This window comes from Ascaphus truei, chromosome 13 (assembly GCF_040206685.1).
Source record: "Ascaphus truei isolate aAscTru1 chromosome 13, aAscTru1.hap1, whole genome shotgun sequence".
Classification (NCBI taxonomy): domain Eukaryota; kingdom Metazoa; phylum Chordata; class Amphibia; order Anura; family Ascaphidae; genus Ascaphus; species Ascaphus truei.
Genome location: NC_134495.1, coordinates 18,285,658 through 18,302,974, shown reverse-complemented (window position 1 = coordinate 18,302,974; position 17,317 = coordinate 18,285,658). Strand labels below are relative to the sequence as shown.

The following is a 17,317-nucleotide window of genomic DNA, read 5'->3' as shown; positions in this document are numbered from 1 at the left end:
GATTTAGATTGATTTATCTTAAAACCGGAGATTCTACTAAATTTTTCCCGTAGAGCAAACAGATTGGGCAGCGAGGTAAGCGGTTTTGTCAGAGACAAAATTATGTCATCTGCATATAGAGCGATTTTATGCTTTTGGGAGTGGATTTGTATTCCCGAAATATCGGAACTGCGACGTATGTGTGCCGCTAACGGTTCCACGCATAGGGCGAACAACAAGGGCGAGAGTGGGCAGCCCTGTCTGGTCCCGCTTTTGATTTTAAACAACTCTGATGGGAAACCCTGGTGGATCACCCTGGCGGTCGGAGTTGTATATAATGCTTTTATTGCCCCTAGAATTTTACCTCCAAACCCAAATGCTCCAAGCGTGGACTCCATGTATGGCCAGTCAATCCTGTCGAAGGCCTTCTCCGCGTCTAAACTTAGCACTATACTTCGGACCCCGTTGGCATTAATGTAAATAATGATATCTATTATCCTTCTAGTATTGTCGGCCGCTTGTCTATCTCTAATAAAGCTAACCTGGTCCGGGTGGATAAGCCTTAGCAGGATCGCGCTCAATCTATTGGCCAGTAATTTGGAGTATATCTTAACGTCCGAATTGATTAAGGATATCGGCCTGTAGCTTTGACAGTTTGTGGGATCTTTGTCCTTCTTATGAATTATAGATATCGACGCCTGGAGCATCTGTTCCGAGAAGGGTTCCCCCGCCAAGACTCCGTTAAATAACTTGAGCATGTGCGGTGCTAGAACCCCGATAAATTTTTTATAATATAAATTAGAAAACCCGTCAGGTCCTGGGGCCTTAGAGGGTTTTAGACTCTTGATGACCGCGGTCAGTTCCTCCAGAGTGAAATCAGTCTGAATTGCCTCGCGCTCCAGTCTGTTCAGCCTAGGTAGGGCCTATTCCTGATCCTGTTAGCTAGCATAGTGTCCGGCTTGTTGGCTTTCTCAAAGGCTTTGCAGGCGCCGCCACTGACGTCATTTCCCCTGCGACGGGGCTCTGCGAAGGACCGCCCCCTGACGTCATCCGGGTCCAGTGCGCATAACCGCCTGCGTGCAGCCGAGGAAGGAGGTGTGTCCCAGGGGTGGAGCCGATCGGAGCTCCCAGGTTTCGCGCTCAAACTGCGTCCGCCATTCTCTTTTGGCGCTTCTTCTGTAGTTTGTCCCGCGGATCTTGCCAGGACGCCATTTTGGTGAGTATTAAGATTTTCTTTCCCTTTTTCCTTTTTTCCTCGGTCTTCTCCTATTTTTCAGCAGGGACTTGACCGCTTGGTCCCGAACCATCGGGAGGGGGATGGGGAGTGGCACAGGAGCATGCAGTCATCAGGCAACTTTCAGTGAGGGTGATAGTCTCTTTATTTTTTTAGTATAACAGGGACAAGAACAGTAACTACTAGTTCTGCTGGAACTAGAAAGCAGGCATGGGACTCAGTCTTCAGGCAGGTCTTGAGGGTCTTGGTTTATCCTGGCGGTACCGAGTGCCTTTTGTCGAGAAAAGGTTCAAAGTAATTGGCTTAGCGAGATCAAAGGCTTTTATGGGTGTTTTAGCTGTAAAGCCTGAAAATGTAAGTCTCCCGAAAGATTAAAATGTGTGTCAAATATTACAGGAAATTTTTTTCAGATTAAGAGTCACATAACATGCAAAACAGATTATGTTATCTACGTGCTGGAGTGCCCATGTGGTCTCCAGTACTTCGGTAAGACTACCAGCCCCCTGCATATAAGGATCGTTGAGCATTTAAGCAACATTGAAAGAAAAGTTCTGACCCACAGTGTCTCTATACACTTTAGTGTGCATCACCAGGGCGACCCCACAGGGCTAAAATACCAGGGGGTCGAACAGGTAGTGAAGCACTGGAGGGGAATAGAGACATTCAGTTAACCAAAAAGGAGACATTGGATCCACAGGTTAAAAACCCTTGTACCTATGAGACTCGATGTAGACATTGAACTACAGTAAGCATTTTTATAGGGTGATTATTTTAATTTCATTGCCTTGATCTTCTTTTTATATGTTTTTTTATCTTACATGTTTTAATACTATGTGATCACGTACATAGAAGACTTAATTTTTTGGATATGAGGTTTCTATTCATTTACTGTACATGAATATTATGTAAGAAAATATATATTTTTATATATACTTTTTTAAAGTCTTTCAACTTGGGTCTGCTGTTTTGGATTGTATAATTAATTTTTTTAGTATATTAATATTTGATTACAATTATTGATTTTATCTTAATACTTTTAACGTCATATCTCTTGAATGGTGGATTCTGCTAGAATTGTCCATTGTAATACAGAATGATTATTGATATTTTCTTTCTCTGATTTCTTTATGTAGCACCTACTAAATCAGAGGAATAAGAATATTCCAACTAGTTAGTTGTATTGTATTGTATTGTATTGTATGTCTTTATTTATATTGCGCCATTAATGTACATAGCACTTCACAGCAGTAATACATGTGGTAATCCAATAAATAACAGATAATATAAATAACAGATCATGGGAATAAGTGCTTTAGACATTAAGGAAGAGAAGTCCCTGCTCCGAGGAGCTTACAGTCTAATTGGTAGGTAGGGAGAACGTACAGAGACAGTAGGAGGGAGTTCTGGTAAGTGCATCTGCAGGGGGCCAAGCTTTATGTGCCATGTGTTCAGAATAGCCACAGTGCTATTCATATGCTTCTTTAAGCAAGTGTGTCTTAAGGTGGGTCTTAAAGGTGGATAGAGAGGGTGCTAGTCGGGTACTGAGGGGAAGGGCATTCCAGAGGTGAGGGGCAGTCAATGAAAAAGGTTTAAGGCGGGAGAGGGCTTTAGATACAAAGGGGGTAGAAAGAAGACATCCTTGAGAAGAACGCAAGAGTCGGGATGGTGCATAACGAGAAATTAGGGCTGAGATGTAAGGAGGGGCAGAAGAGTGTAAAGCTTTAAAAGTGAGGAGAAGAATGGAGTGTGAGATGCGGGATTTGATCGGAAGCCAGGAGAGGGATTTTATGAGGGGAGATGCTGAGACAGATCTAGGAAAGAGTAGAGTGATTCTGGCAGCAGCGTTAAGGATAGATTGTAGGGGAGACAGGTGAGAGGCAGGAAGGCCGGACAGCAGGAGGTTACAGTAATCAAGACGGGAGAGAATGAGGGCCTGAGTCAGAGTTTTAGCAGTCGAGCAACAGAGGAAAGGGCGTATCTTTGTTATATTGCGGAGGAAAAAGCGACAGGTTTTAGAAATGTTTTGAATGTGAGGGGCAAATGTGAGAGAGGAGTCGAGTGTGACCCCAAGGCAGTGTGCTTGGGCTACTGGGTGAATGATCGTAGTTCCAACAGTAATGTGGAAGGAGGTAGTAGGGCCAGGTTTGGGAGGAAGTATGAGGAGCTCTGTTTTAGCCATGTTGAGTTTAAGGCGGCGGAGGGCCATCCAGGATGATATAGCAGAGAGACATTCAGAAACTTTGGTTTGTACAGTAGGTGTAAGGTCGGGTGTTGAGAAATATATTTGTGTGTCGTCAGCATAGAGGTGATAATTAAACCCAAAAGATGTTATTAGGTCACCTAGAGAGAGTGTATACAGAGAAAAGAGAAGAGGTCTCAGGACAGAGCCCTGGGGTACCCCCACAGAGAGATCAATAGAGGAGGAGGAGGTATTAGCAGAAGAGACACTGAAAGTACGATGGGAGAGGTAGGATGAGATCCAGGATAGAGCTTTGTTCCGAATGCCAAGAGTATGGAGAATGTGAAGGAGAAGAGGGTAGGCCACGGTGTCAAATGCTGCAGAGAGGTCGAGTAATATGAGCAGAGTGTAATGACCTCTGTCTTTGGCAGCATGGAGGTCGTCAGTTATTTTAGTGAGGGCTGTTTCCGTGGAGTGAGCATTACGGAAGCCAGATTGTAGAGGGTCTAGGAGAGAATAGGTGTTGAGAAAATGGAGCAAGCGAGCGAATACAAGACGTTCAAGGAGTTTAGAGGCAAAAGGCAGGAGGGAGACAGGCCGATAGTTAGAAAGACAGGTAGGGTCAAGCTTGCTGTTTTTGAGTAATGGTATGACTGTTGCATGTTTGAAGGAGGATGGAAAGGTTCCAGAGCAGAGGGAGGAGTTAAAAATGTGCGTGAGCGTAGGGATTATAGTAGGAGCAAGAGGTTTTAGGAGATGGGAGGGAATGGGGTCAAGAGGGCAAGTGGTAGAGGGAGAAGAGGCGATCAATAGCGATACATCCTCCTCTGAGACAGTGGAAAAAGAGTCAAGGAAGGCAGGAGGAGAGTTAGGAAGAAGTGTAGGATGGGAGGAAGAAACAGAGGGGATGTTCTGACGTATGGATTCCACCTTTTCCTTAAAATAGTCAGCAAAGTCCTGAGCGGAGATGGAGGAAGGAGAGGCAGCTGAGGGTGGTTTGAGTAGAGTATCAAAGACAGAGAACAGATGGCGTGGGTTAGACTTGTGCATGTTGATTAGTGAAGAAAAGTAGGCTTGTTTAGCTTGCGAGAGGGCAGAGTTGAAACAGGATAGCATAAATTTGTAGTGAAGGAAGTCTGCGAGAGTATGAGATTTCCTCCAGAGGCGTTCAGAGGAACGAGTGGAGGAACGCAGCATGCGCGTGTGGGAATTTAACCAGGGTCTAGGGTTAAAAGGGCGAGTGCGGCAGAGAGAAAGCGGGGCATGTAGATCAAGAGAGGAGGACAAGGCAGAGTTGTAGTTCCTGACCAGTTTGTCAGGGTCTGTAGCAGAGCTTAGAGAGGAGAGGGAGGAGTGTAACGTGGACTCAAAGTCAGGTAAGTGAATAGAGCGCAGGTTTCTGCAGAACCGGGGGGTAGATGGAGGTGGAGAAGGGAGAAGCGAGATAAAGAGAATGAGATGAGGTGATGGTCAGAGAGAGGAAAAGGGGAAATGGAGAAATCAGAGAGAGAGAATTTTTTAGTGAAAACCAGGTCTAAGTAGTGGCCATCCTTGTGGGTGCTGGCTGCAGCCCACTGTTGAAGGCCAAAAGAAGAGGTTAGAGAAAGAAAGCGGGAAGCCCAAGGGAGAGAGGGGTCATCAATGTGGCAATTGAAGTCCCCAAGGAGAAGAACAGGGGAGTCTGAGGAGAGGAAGAAAGAGAGCCAGGATTCAAAGTGAGAGAGAAAGGCAGAAGGGGGATGAGTAGAGGTAGGTGGGCGATACATGACCGCCACATGAACAGGGAGAGGAGAGAAGATCTGGACAGTGTGAACCTCAAAGGAGGGAAAGGCAAGAGAGGGGGGAATAGGAATAGTTCGGTAACGGCAGAGAGAGGAGAGCAGGAGCCCCACACCTCCACCCCTGCCATCAAGGCGCGGAGTGTGGGAGAAGGAAAGGCCACCATAAGAGAGGGCAGCTTCCAGAGCAGAGTCAGACTGAGTGAGCCAGGTCTCAGTTATAGCAAAGAGAAGCAGGGAGTGAGAGAGAAAGAAGTCATGCACAGAGAGGAACTTGTTAGAGAGGGAGTGAGCATTCCAAAGGGCACAGGAGAAAGGGAGAGAGGAGGGAGGGTGGCAGGGGATGGGTATGAGGTTGGAGGGGTTAACACCAGAAGGAGTAGAAGTTGTATGTGGGAGGCGAGGACGAGAGCAAGTAGAAATAAGGCAGGGACCAGGATTGGGAGAGATATCCCCAGAAGCAAGGAGTAGAAGCATGGATAGAAAGAGGATGTGTGAGGATGATTTATAGGGGTGTGTTTTAGTGCAGGGTGTATAGTTGTGTGGTGACAGAGGATGCAGGTAAGAAAGGAGTTCATGTGAACTGAGAAGTGGGGAAGAAAGGAGAGATGGAGATATATGAATAGAGTTAGAGACATAAGGAGACTGGTGGAAGGAAGTGCATAATTTAAAAATAAGTGCGGTTGCAGCAAATATAAAAAATAAAGGCGGCATCACAGCAATAGTTAAGTGTTGAGATGTGCAGTCTTAGATAGATGATATCCTCTTTTCCAACGTAGATCAAAAGCAGGAATCAGAAGCAGTAGGTGATGTCCACTTTTCCACTTCTTTTTGAACTTCCTTTTTAAACTTCATATTCTACTTGAAACATTTCTACTTCCTTTTTAAACTTCATATTCTACTTGAAACATTTCTACTTCCTTTTTAAACTTCATATTCTACTTGAAACATTTCTACTTAAAAGCATATCTGCTTGCAAGCATGGCTGCTAGCAGCAATGGCTGTTAGGAGTTTACTTATATACTTTTAGAAAGTCACCTGGTTGGCACAACAAACGTAATTAGCACATGTGAGGGTAGTTAAAGCAAATGGTTTTTCTAAGGTGGGTGTTGCCTTGCCTTGCACAAGTGTGAAAGCTGAATTAAATTAAGACAGTAGGGGGATGATTTACAGACAGACAATTGGAATATGTTTTTACCTAAATAGAACTAAATACACAGCATGGGAGGATATCAGGATAGACAGACAATTGGAATATGTTTTTACCTAAATAGATCAGGATAGTATCACCTATTGATGTAGATCTTTGGATTTTTTACATTGATATTTTATGCCATTTTTAACTTATGCTTGAAAAGATCAGTCTTTGTACCATTGTACTTTAATATACTGATTTTGTAAACTAGTTTTGCACCATCTCTTTCGCTTGTTTATTTCGTGTCTTTGTATTAGCCAATAGGCACAGGGCTATGGCTATATTAATGTGAGTAGATGTAGACATGAAATTACTTCTGACGAAGCTGGGTATTCACCAGAGAAACGTGTTGTGCCACCCCATGACGCAGTGTGCAACCCCATATGTCATATAGCCACCAGAATGCCATCCTGTGCATCATACAGCCACCAGAGTGCCTGTCATAGTAGACCAAGCTTTTTAAGACTTTTAATTTCCGGGATCATTGATTGATTGAGAAAAGCAGAGAGATAAAAATAAATTTCGTTTATTCACATAACGGACGTACACAACTATGTTACACAAATTACAGGAAAAAGACACACTTACTTTGGAAACTGGGATAACAAAACTAATCTTTTCTAGTTGCAAACACACAGCAAAATAATTCCTGGCCACTTTTCCTTCCTGTGGCCTCTTGCTGTTGAATTCTGGTCACTTAGCCTCTGAGAAATTTAGGCGATTTACTCAGAGCTGGAACTTCTCAAATGGGACTGAATCTCAGGTGAATCACACAAGATGGAACTGATGGAACTCATGAAAAACTTAGATGGAACTGATGAATCTAAATCTCTGACTGACTGCAAGACTTTTTAAAAACTCCCAAAAATCCATCCTGTCAGTCTGCAAGTGAATCACTGTGTGGGAATTTTATCCCTGGTCAATGGGCATGCTCCGCTAGTAACACAGGTAGCCTTCAGAAGCTTCAGAACAGTGACTGAGCGTTTGCAACAAAACTGTCATCTTCCCCCCACTGGTCACCTGGCTTCAGAGTAGTGAGAGACATGTGCCCGAACCACCATTTTTCCCACTAACTATTCAAACCCTCCCCCCCCTTGGCTCAAATGCCACTATGTCAGGCCTTGACCACATGGACCCTTTGATCTAGTAGCCATAACCCCCCCTCTGAACAAATGCTCTGACAGCTCTATTTCTTTGAAGCTCAGAGGTTATATTCTAGCATGACACATTTTCCTTACCCCCTCACTAAACTCTCAGCCGCACAGAGGCACACAGCCTGCTAGCCATGACTCCTAAATCTCACAGTTCACCCACAGAGCATCAACATATATACGCACATTAAACAATACCCATGTAATATAATATATTGTGGCCTGTCTTATGTGTGGTAAAATATACACATTCTGCTGCTACAACGTGTTACAGTTTTTTGATGCAGGAAATAGAGTGTAACCTAAACGGTTCCCTTTACATTCGCCTTCATCTCTTACATACAGCAACTGGATCTTTAAACATATTTCAAACCACTACAAACCTAAACCTCGTATTTTAGTAAAACCACCCTCAGTCTTATACCTGCCTGGAGTGTGGGGATATACATTAACCCCTTGTGTCCCATTTTTACCTTTTTCTGCTCTGTGCTGAAGCAGGGTGTCCCAGTGGTGAGTCGCGGGAATGTTTTTAGGATGGGAGTTTGACCGGAGCAATGTGCTCTAGTGTGTCTCAGAATCTTACCTGATTCCTGGGTACACCCTTGGGGAATCCTGTAACTCCGGCACCCCGATACATAGCAACATTCTGCAACCAGTTTCTCAGTCAAACCCACCCTGAAACTGACCTCCTGAACATCTCCTGGTCCCAGCACCTCTGGAAATGGTAAAACACAAAAAACGGCAATTGTCACATATTTTGCACACAGTCACAGTAATGCATACACAATGCCCAGGCCCAAGAGCTGACACTCTAGGACCCCAAAACATGGGTCAGGGGTAACCAAGTGGGCTTGACCTTTATTATAAGCCTGGTTAACACTTTCACCGCCACAGTGCCATCCCATGTGTCATGCAGCCACCAGTCCCACTCCATGCAGCCACAGTTTGCTTCATGCAGCTACCAGTGTGCCATCCCATGTGTCAAGCAGCCACCAGTGTGCCACCCCATATACAGTACATATACTTGATGTTCTACAGTTTAATGGGAAAATGTATATGATATAATATTTTTGTTCTAAAAAAATAAAGAAAAATAGTATCCAATAAAACCCCAAAACACCCTAGAATCAGTGACACCTGAACTGAAAAATGGTGTATATCAAATATAATGCAGGTTTTGTTTCTATTCCTTACTTCAGAATTATTCACACATTTGTAGTTACGTACATACCTCAGATCTCAGCTCCCACATTGATGGACTTTGCAATTTGGTACCAAGGAACCGGATGTGCAGAGATTAATGCTAAAACATCGATAAACTGTGTTTTCCAAAATAGGGCAGTTTCTGCCAAAACCGAGCAGACTAGAAAACTATCATATTCCAAATGTTCTGCTTCAGCGACCTTTATATGTGATTGTAAGGGAGTGAAGGAGTTAACTTGGCAGGAAACTACACTTGTGTCAGGTTTTCTACCTGAGCTAAGAGGTGTATGGAATGAAAACCTGATTAAACAGGTTTTAAAAGACAGGAAGTGAGTACCTGTCAGCGTCCCTGTTGGAGTCTCTGTTAGACTTCAAGTTCCTGACCTGCAAGAGAGGAGGGTCACAGAGGATTGCCTGTGACCCAGCTGGGATTTACACCCAGCAACAACGGAGCTCCAGCCCGCAGAGATCCAGCTTGTTCACTAGAGGCATTTGCCTGGGAACAGGGGGGATCCCAAAGCCCTACACAGCAGAGAGGCCTGCACAGAGATAGGGCAAGCGACTCCCTTGGAGCAGCAGGACTGCAACGTCAGCATCTGGAGAACCTGGAGACGCTGGACCAGCACAGTCAGATAAGACTTTGGTATATATTGCTCCACGATAAATTATTACTTTATTTTGGGACTGGGAACTGGTCTATCTAGCCAGTCAGCTAGTTAGGGACTGGTCAGACTAGTAAGTCTCCAAAACGGAGTATGCTTTGATGTTATGTTTTGCCTTAAAGGGACAGTTGTTTAAGCACAGGATCTACATGTATGTGTTTCTGTGACCTCGCCTACAGGCCGCTCCATTACAGTGATCTACAGTTCACGCACAGGGATACTTGAAGACGTCTGATTGATATACACCTTGAGAAAGTCCTATTGGACAAAACGCGTTGGTGTGCTCCCTATCTCATTGCCAAGCTGATTTAATAAATACAATGTTTTTTTACTTCATTGGGAGTTGCCCTATCTAATTTTAGCACTTTGGATGCGGAAGCTGTGCTCCTTCTTCCTCTACACGTTTAGATATCCAGAGAGTTAGACAAAGATCCCTTAACTATTACAACATATAGTCCCACCAGAAGTCACAGTCCAACAGGCATCTTCTAAAGTACAGGACAAAACTTTTCTAAAAAAAAAGAATCTGCACTGTATCTAGAGAAAGTAACATAACTGGTGTCACTAATTGATAACTCTGTAATTAATTAACTGATTGTTTGATCCAGTAACATAATGTATATTTTGTAAGATACCGTATAGTCTATAAACTGCTCCAAGAAATACCTCCTTCCTATATTTGCAATATGACACTATTTTTACATTCTGAAGAAAGAAGACAAGATAAACTGCCCCAGAGGTATCAGTATGCGCACTTTCCTTTCAGAATTTCAACTATGGATAGCTGAAGAATCTCTGATTGCCTTTGATGTTTACTAATACTTATCAAACAGAAGAGGAGATGGTGTATGTTTATATGTTAAACAAGATCTATAACTTATTATAAGGGAAGATATGTATGAAAGGAATGATGAAAATGTAGACACTTTATGGATAGAAATTAGCAGTGAAGGTAAAAGTTGAAAGAAAATGTTTGTAGGGATATGCTATAAACCACCAAATATCTGTGAGATTGAGGAAGCTAAAATACATTTTCAAATGGAGAAGGCATCAAAACGAGGTCATGTTTGCATAATGGGTGATTGTAATTATCCAGACATAGACTGGGGCAATTAGATTAGCATTACAACAAAATGAAACAGGTTTTTGGGGATGCTTAAAGACAATTACATGACCCAAATAATCCAGGAACCAACCAGGAGAGGGGCAATACTGGATTTGGTAATATCAAACAATGTAGAAGTAATAACAAATATTCAAGTCCGGGAACATTTGGGTAGCAGTGATCATACAGTAACATGATCTCATTTGCAATAAATGATCAAAAACCATATTACTTGGGTTTAACAAAGACTTTAAACTTTAGACAGGCAGATTTTTATAAACTGAGAAATAATCTACAAGGAATACATTGGGATTATGTTTTTGCAGGGAAAATGTGGAAGATAAATGGGCAGTCTTTAAACCATTGTTAGAAAAACACATCAGTGTATATGCTTGGGTAATAAATATAAAAGGAACAAGTCTAAACCAATGTGGCTAAATAAACAGGGAGGGGAGGAAATGGAAAAGAAGAGGCAGGCGTTTAGATTCTTGAAGTATCCAATTGCAAAATCTTGGTCGGTAAGGAATTAATTTTTCCCTTTATGAGATATCATTGGATGATATGTCACCAGGGTTTTTTGTTTGCCTTTCTCTGGATCAATAAGGAAGTTTAGATATAGGATAAAGTATCTGTTGTCTAAATTTAGCATAGGTTGAACTTGATGGACGTATGCCTTTTTTCAACCTCATCTACTATGTAACTATGAATTCAGACGGGACAGAGACATCATATCAGAATTATAAGGAATGTAACAAAAGTTGCAAAAGGGCAATAAAATTAGCAAAAATGGATAATGTAAAAAAGTTTGCAATAGAAAGTAAGATCAACTCTAAAAAGTTCTTTAAGTACCATAATAACAAAAAAAAAAGAGAAGAAAAATAGGAACCTTTCAGTGTGAGATGGGCAGGCAAATTATTGGAGATAAGGAAAAAGCAGAGGTATTCAACAAATTATTTGAACCTGTATTTACCAGGGAAGAATCAATTGCAATTGCAGTGCTGCAGTAGGCAGCCGCCACCTCTATATTAACAAACTAATGGATAACTGAGAAACAAGTTCATAGGCGGCTTGATAAAACTAAAGTAAATAAGGCACCTGGCCCAGATAGCATACATCCAAGAGTTCTTAAGGACTTAAGTTCAGTAATAGCCAAACATTATATTTAATAGTCAAGGACTCAATTTCCACAGGCTCAGTACCGCAAGATTGGCGAAACGCAGACTTGGTGCCTACAGTACTGTATTTAATATTTAAAAAGGGAGCTTGATCTCAACTGGGGAATTACAGACCTGTAAGCCTGACATCAATAGTGGGGAAGCTACTTGAATGTTTAGTACGGGATAAAATTCAGGAATACGTAATGACATTTTTTTTTCTATTATGTTGTATTTTTTTCACGTTTATACATTTTTGGACATACTGTATTCTCTTTTTTTGAATACTGACTTGTAAAAGAGTGTCAATTATTACTAATGATCTAACAATGGATACACACCGGAATGCTCACCCAGACATGGACACACATTGCTTCAATCTGTCTGCAAGAAACAAAAACGCTGATTTAGTTTTTGATAGAGAAAAAGTCTTATTTTGTGTAGATACACAAGATCTAAAAACAAATTTTTTTTTCGATTAGAAAAGTATATAGCCCAAGACTTGAGAATGTGGTGGGATATTATAATGTTAGAAAATTACCAAAAGAGTAAAAGGATACCACTATGGCTTAGGATGACCAAAGCACTTACTTTTGACTTGTTGTAAAGGTTCATTTAAAGTAATTTAATTATTATTCAATTTAAACTTAACGAAAAAGCATCAGCAGAGAAACAAGTTAAGGAACTTCAGACAAAGCTTCACGCTTTCATACACATTGACAAATGTAATCACATGGATAATAAACAGACACAACGCATTAATAATCTTGAAAAAAATATTATGCAAACAAAACAAATATGAACGTGATCAAATTGATTATGAACGAAATCAGATATATATCTGGCAGAAACCGCAGTCTATGAGATCATTCGCGCGTAACCATTTACAAAACAAAAAATCTCCAAGACCAACTAAATCTATACATAGAAAATCTCAGAAATTGGTTTATAAAATGGGAAGAAATATGGACTCTGAATTATCCGATAATTAATTTGTACCGTACAGTGTTTCCTTTTCAGAAAAGTTTTCCATCGTTTCCTCGGCAGACGAGACGCCTTCCAGGAAGGACATAGTTGAATCGCAATATAACATCAAGACGCTCATCATCAAAAAACAAAGAAGAAATGGACGTATAACAAAGACCAAGTTGGTGGGTGGCACCAGCAAAGAAAAGGAAGGACCATTGAAAATACCAATGTAATTAATATCTCTAAATACACCTTGACTCAAGCAGAACTTACAGTCCTGAACTGGTTTAACTTTTGCACCAGTCAAGGACTTTTATCTCTTTTCTACTGTAGTAGATTTATACAAATTTACTCAAACTTACACTCAAGAGATTTTTCAAAGAAAAAAAAAGACAACACTTTCATAAAAGACAATTTAGACACAAGTATTGAAGGAGATAGTGCCAATATGCCAATATATGATGTCTCCAGACATTAACCGTTGAAGATCAATGTTACATTCAAGACTTGACAGAGCTACTTGATGATCCGACTGACCAACGAGATCCACTCACGTCTTTTCTTGGAAGAGAAGAATCTGGCTTGAACTCTAACATTCTGTCCAACCTATTATGAGAGCCAGTGCTACAATGTTTTTCAGAGGGCTGTGGAAAGAGATTTATTACTCCTTTCTAAGGGCATCTGTACCACAATGAATATGAATCATCAAAGCAATTTGAGCTTGGAAGAACGTAATGCTATTACCGCATTAAAAAAAAAGAATTCATTGTGGTAAAGAACGCCGATAAAGGTGGAGCAGTGGTTGTCTTGGATCGTAAATATTATAATCATGAAGCCCACAGACAGTTAAATGATCATCTTTCCTATGTTTCATTAAAATCCAATCCAACTAATCCATTTTTTATGGAATTATATGATTTGCTCGATATGGGTAGGGATCTTCAAGTTCTCTCTATTAATCCGAATACCTTTACTGTCGTCATCCCATTGCTCCTATATTCCATCATTTGCCAAAAATACATAAACTCTGGAATTTCCACCAAGTAGACCAATAGTTTCTAGCATTGGGTCGCTGGGTGAGCATCTTTCTGTTTGCATTGATCACTGCTTGCAACCTTTAATTTCTACACTTCCTTCATATCTTTTGGACACTTCATATGTACTATCTCCTTTCTCAGATTTCAATTGGGTATAAAATTACATTTTGGTTGTTTTAGATGTCTCTTCACTGAATACAATTATAGCACATCACCATGGTCTCACAGCTATTTGAATTGTTTTGGAATCTTCATCCCCTTTGTCACCAGCACACATTATTTTCATTCTGGATAGCAAAACATTTCTTTTGACACATAATTATTTACTATCTCCAAACATGTGGGACTGACATGGGCACAAGCTTTGCGCCCTCCTATGCCAACCTTTCATGGGTTGGTGGGAGACGGCCCACGTGTTTGGAGATGGAAATCCCTATTGCCACTTGGTGACATTTTATCGTCACAATATAGATGACCTTCTCATCACCTGGGTGGGCACTGTTGAAGAATCACATTCTTTTATTGATTTCTTGAATGCAAATCCATCCAATCTCAAGTTCACTCACCATCATCATTTTCATCATATTAACTTTCTTGATCTTTACCTTAATGTGGGAGATGACGTGTGCTAACCAGAAATATACACAGAATTAAGGTAAATGAAGGGTGTCTTATCCCCAATATCAATAATACTCATAAATACTCTTATCAAAATGGTGTCCAAGATAAGCAAAGAAATGGGAGGAAAGGGAAAAGTAAAACACCAAAATACTAGGAGGAGGTGATAAATCTATAGGCACTATGCCAAGTACAGGGTCAAAAAACATTTAGTGTAAGGCCCTCCCCCCTTGCCTTCCCCATATTGACTTTTTTTTGCTTTATATCTATTGATATGTTTCAATTGGGTAGTGTTTTGAGGTTTTCCCCCTTTCATTGATTGTTTCTTTTACTTTGTACATGTCAAACTGCCTATAGACTTTTCACCTCCTCCTAGTTTGGTAACACTAATAAAATATGGGCATTCTTTCAATGCAACCTGGAAAGGAACCCAATAGAGGTGCCATCTTTGTGTCTACATGAATGATAACAGAGCCTAATGAGTTAATTCCTTCACTGCCACAAAGCATTGTGGGACTCCCCAGCAGTGGCATTTGGTGCAATATATCCCTTTCCTGGAGAACATGCAGTCTGGATGAATGGATGATAAATGCCAGATAAATCTGTAATTGATCGAAATATTTATTTTTCATTGCACTGTGTATAAAACAATTGGTTTAGATTTAAATATGTGACCATTGCTTTATTTCACATAACATTTTCTTTAGGGCCACCCTGATCTCCTGGTTCCTCAGACTGTAGATAATGGGGTTTAGAAATGGAGTCACCACACTGTAGAGCAGAGACAAGAACTTGTTGGCATTAAATGAGTAGCCTTTGGATGGTACCACATACACAATAACAAGTGTCCCATAGTACATGGCTACAATAGCAAGGTGGGAGCTGCAGGTGGAGAAGGCTTTCTGTCTGCTTGTGGCTGAGGGCATCCTGAGGATGGTCAAGATGATGCACATGTAAGTGGAAAAGATGAGTGCAAATGGGCAGAAAAGTAGAGGAGCAGAAAACACACGAACAGTTATCTTCGCAGCTTTTGTGTCTGAGCAGGAAAGATCCAATAGAGGGGTCATATCACAGAAGAAATGGTCCATGATATTGGGGCCACAGAACTGCAATGTGCAGATTGGGACATTTGTCATTACTGCAATCACGTAAGCAGCCAACCAACACAAGAACCCCAGCAGATGGCAGAGCTTGTGGTTCATGAGAGCGGCGTAATGCAATGGGTTGCAGATAGCCAGATAACGGTCATAAGACATCACTGAAAGAAGGAAGCATTCTGTAGCTACTGTAGAACACATTACATAATACTGAAAGAAACAGCCACTGACGGATATAAGGCTCTTCTCAGCTAACAAGACACGTAGCAAAAGAGGGACAATTACTGTGGTTAGCAATATTTCACACACAGATAAATTCCTCAGGAATAGGTACATCGGTGAATGGAGTTGGCTAATGGTTGAAATCAATACAATGATAAGAAGGTTCCCAATTAATGTGATAATGTAAGTCACCAGGAAAAGTACAAAGAGAAAGATCCTGACTCCGAATGGACTCCCGGTCATCCCTAGAAGAAGGAATTCTGTGACTGTGCTCTGGTTGTGCTTGTCCATTACCTGAGAGAGGATAACTTGGAGAAAGAGAGAGAACTGTTTATTATCATCAGTATTCATAGGATGTCATTTACCAAGAGCAAAACTATGACACTGATTCCAGGCTCCTCTTCCACTTATACAGTAAGGATCTTCCTGCATTCTGTCTATTTGACACTTAGTAATATTTATTTCCATTCAGCGAATGGACTATTAAACCCAACGTCAAAATATATTGGATTCTTATAAATAACCAACAGCAATAACACTTTGGTGCCTACAGTACAATACATTGAAGGTTTACGTTGTGCATTCCCTCCCCAATTCAAGGAACATAAGATACATATCATCCCTATCATGGTAGAAGTGACACAGTTAAGTACAGTCTTATAGTGGAGGTATATTATAAGGGAATGTCACAGCATCAATTAGAACAAAATTATACTTTTATAAAAAATAGCAGTACAGTAAAAGGGTATCTCTTACTCATTACGAAACAAGTACCAAAAATATCATAAAGCTTCTGCTTTTTATCCTTTAATATGTAGGGTTATATTTAGGAATGAAAGAAATGTATAAGACTAGCATGTTCTAAAAATTAAATAGAGGTAATGGGTGCTCAAATAGCTTCAGAATATAGTTGTAAATGTCAATGGAAAAAAAAAAAGCCTCAGAACGTTAAATACAGTATTAGTGATAATAAATCAATACAAACACACATAGTGACACGTGTGTATATTGGGTGTATTCAGTGACCACCTCTAAAAATTGAAGTCCTTCAGCCAGGAGGTCACCAGTATTGCCCAGATCCTACGTTGGTCCTTACAGAGAAAATTGTCCTCCTCGGCCCTGGTCTTCACAAATCAAATCTGTGATCAGTAAAATATCTAAAAAAAATAAGAGAAAAGAAAACAGTGTATAGTATTAAACTGTATCATACAGTGCAAATATTCAATGGTGTCCTCGGGTTCATTCCCCGCCGATTAAACAAGGGGACGACGGTAGATAATACAAATCAGACTGCAACTGTTAATGACTCCAAACATGGGAGATAAACCTTGGATAAAGAGTGCTATGGAATACACCCTAAGGGTAAAGGATTTCTGTTTTCACCCTTCACATAGATACATTCATTGAACGCAAACATGCAACTCACAATGCAGTACTGGTCTTTAACGTTGTCACCGTTTGAAGGTGAATGGGTACAATTATTTTGAAGTTGTCTCAATTGGGATATGATTAAAAAGGAAAAAAACAACATAGTACAGATCCACATGATAACTAAAATGTAATAAAACATATGTCACTGAGCACTGATTTGATTTGTAAAGACCAGCGCAGAGGAGGACAATTTTCAATGTAAATGTCAATAATTCACAGACATATGAGACAAACTCTTGCATGGAGTGGGTAATAATGTGTGAGTATCTTGTGTTAGAAATAACAAAACCTCCTGAAGGCGAA

General features: G+C 40.8%; 1 protein-coding gene across 1 annotated transcript; it reads right to left on the bottom strand.

Moving 5' to 3' along the window:
* Window positions 1-1,821: 1,821 nt before the first annotated feature.
* Window positions 1,822-15,874, bottom strand: LOC142464570 (olfactory receptor 11A1-like). The gene is made up of 5 exons (XM_075567940.1): window positions 14,956-15,874; window positions 14,213-14,274; window positions 13,164-13,215; window positions 8,100-8,231; window positions 1,822-1,856 (listed from the first exon to the last, which is right to left on the bottom strand). The coding sequence occupies exons 1-5, from the start codon at window positions 15,872-15,874 to the stop codon at window positions 1,822-1,824; spliced, it is 1,200 nt and encodes a 399-aa protein (XP_075424055.1).
* Between the last annotated feature and the right edge of the window lie 1,443 nt (window positions 15,875-17,317).

What these genes read in the sequence shown, in the direction of transcription:
- LOC142464570 (XM_075567940.1), bottom strand. Translation starts at nt 15,874, where the DNA reads ATGGACAAGCACAACCAGAGCACAGTCACAGAATTCCTTCTTCTAGGG. An exon ending in CTTCTCTTCCAAGAAAAGAC is followed by an intron (nt 8,232 to 13,163) that starts GTGAGTGGATCT and finishes TACCATTTCCAG; the next exon opens with AGGTGCTGGGACCAGGAGAT. An exon ending in AGGGTGTACCCAGGAATCAG is followed by an intron (nt 1,857 to 8,099) that starts GTAAGATTCTGA and finishes ATTCCCCTCCAG; the next exon opens with TGCTTCACTACCTGTTCGAC.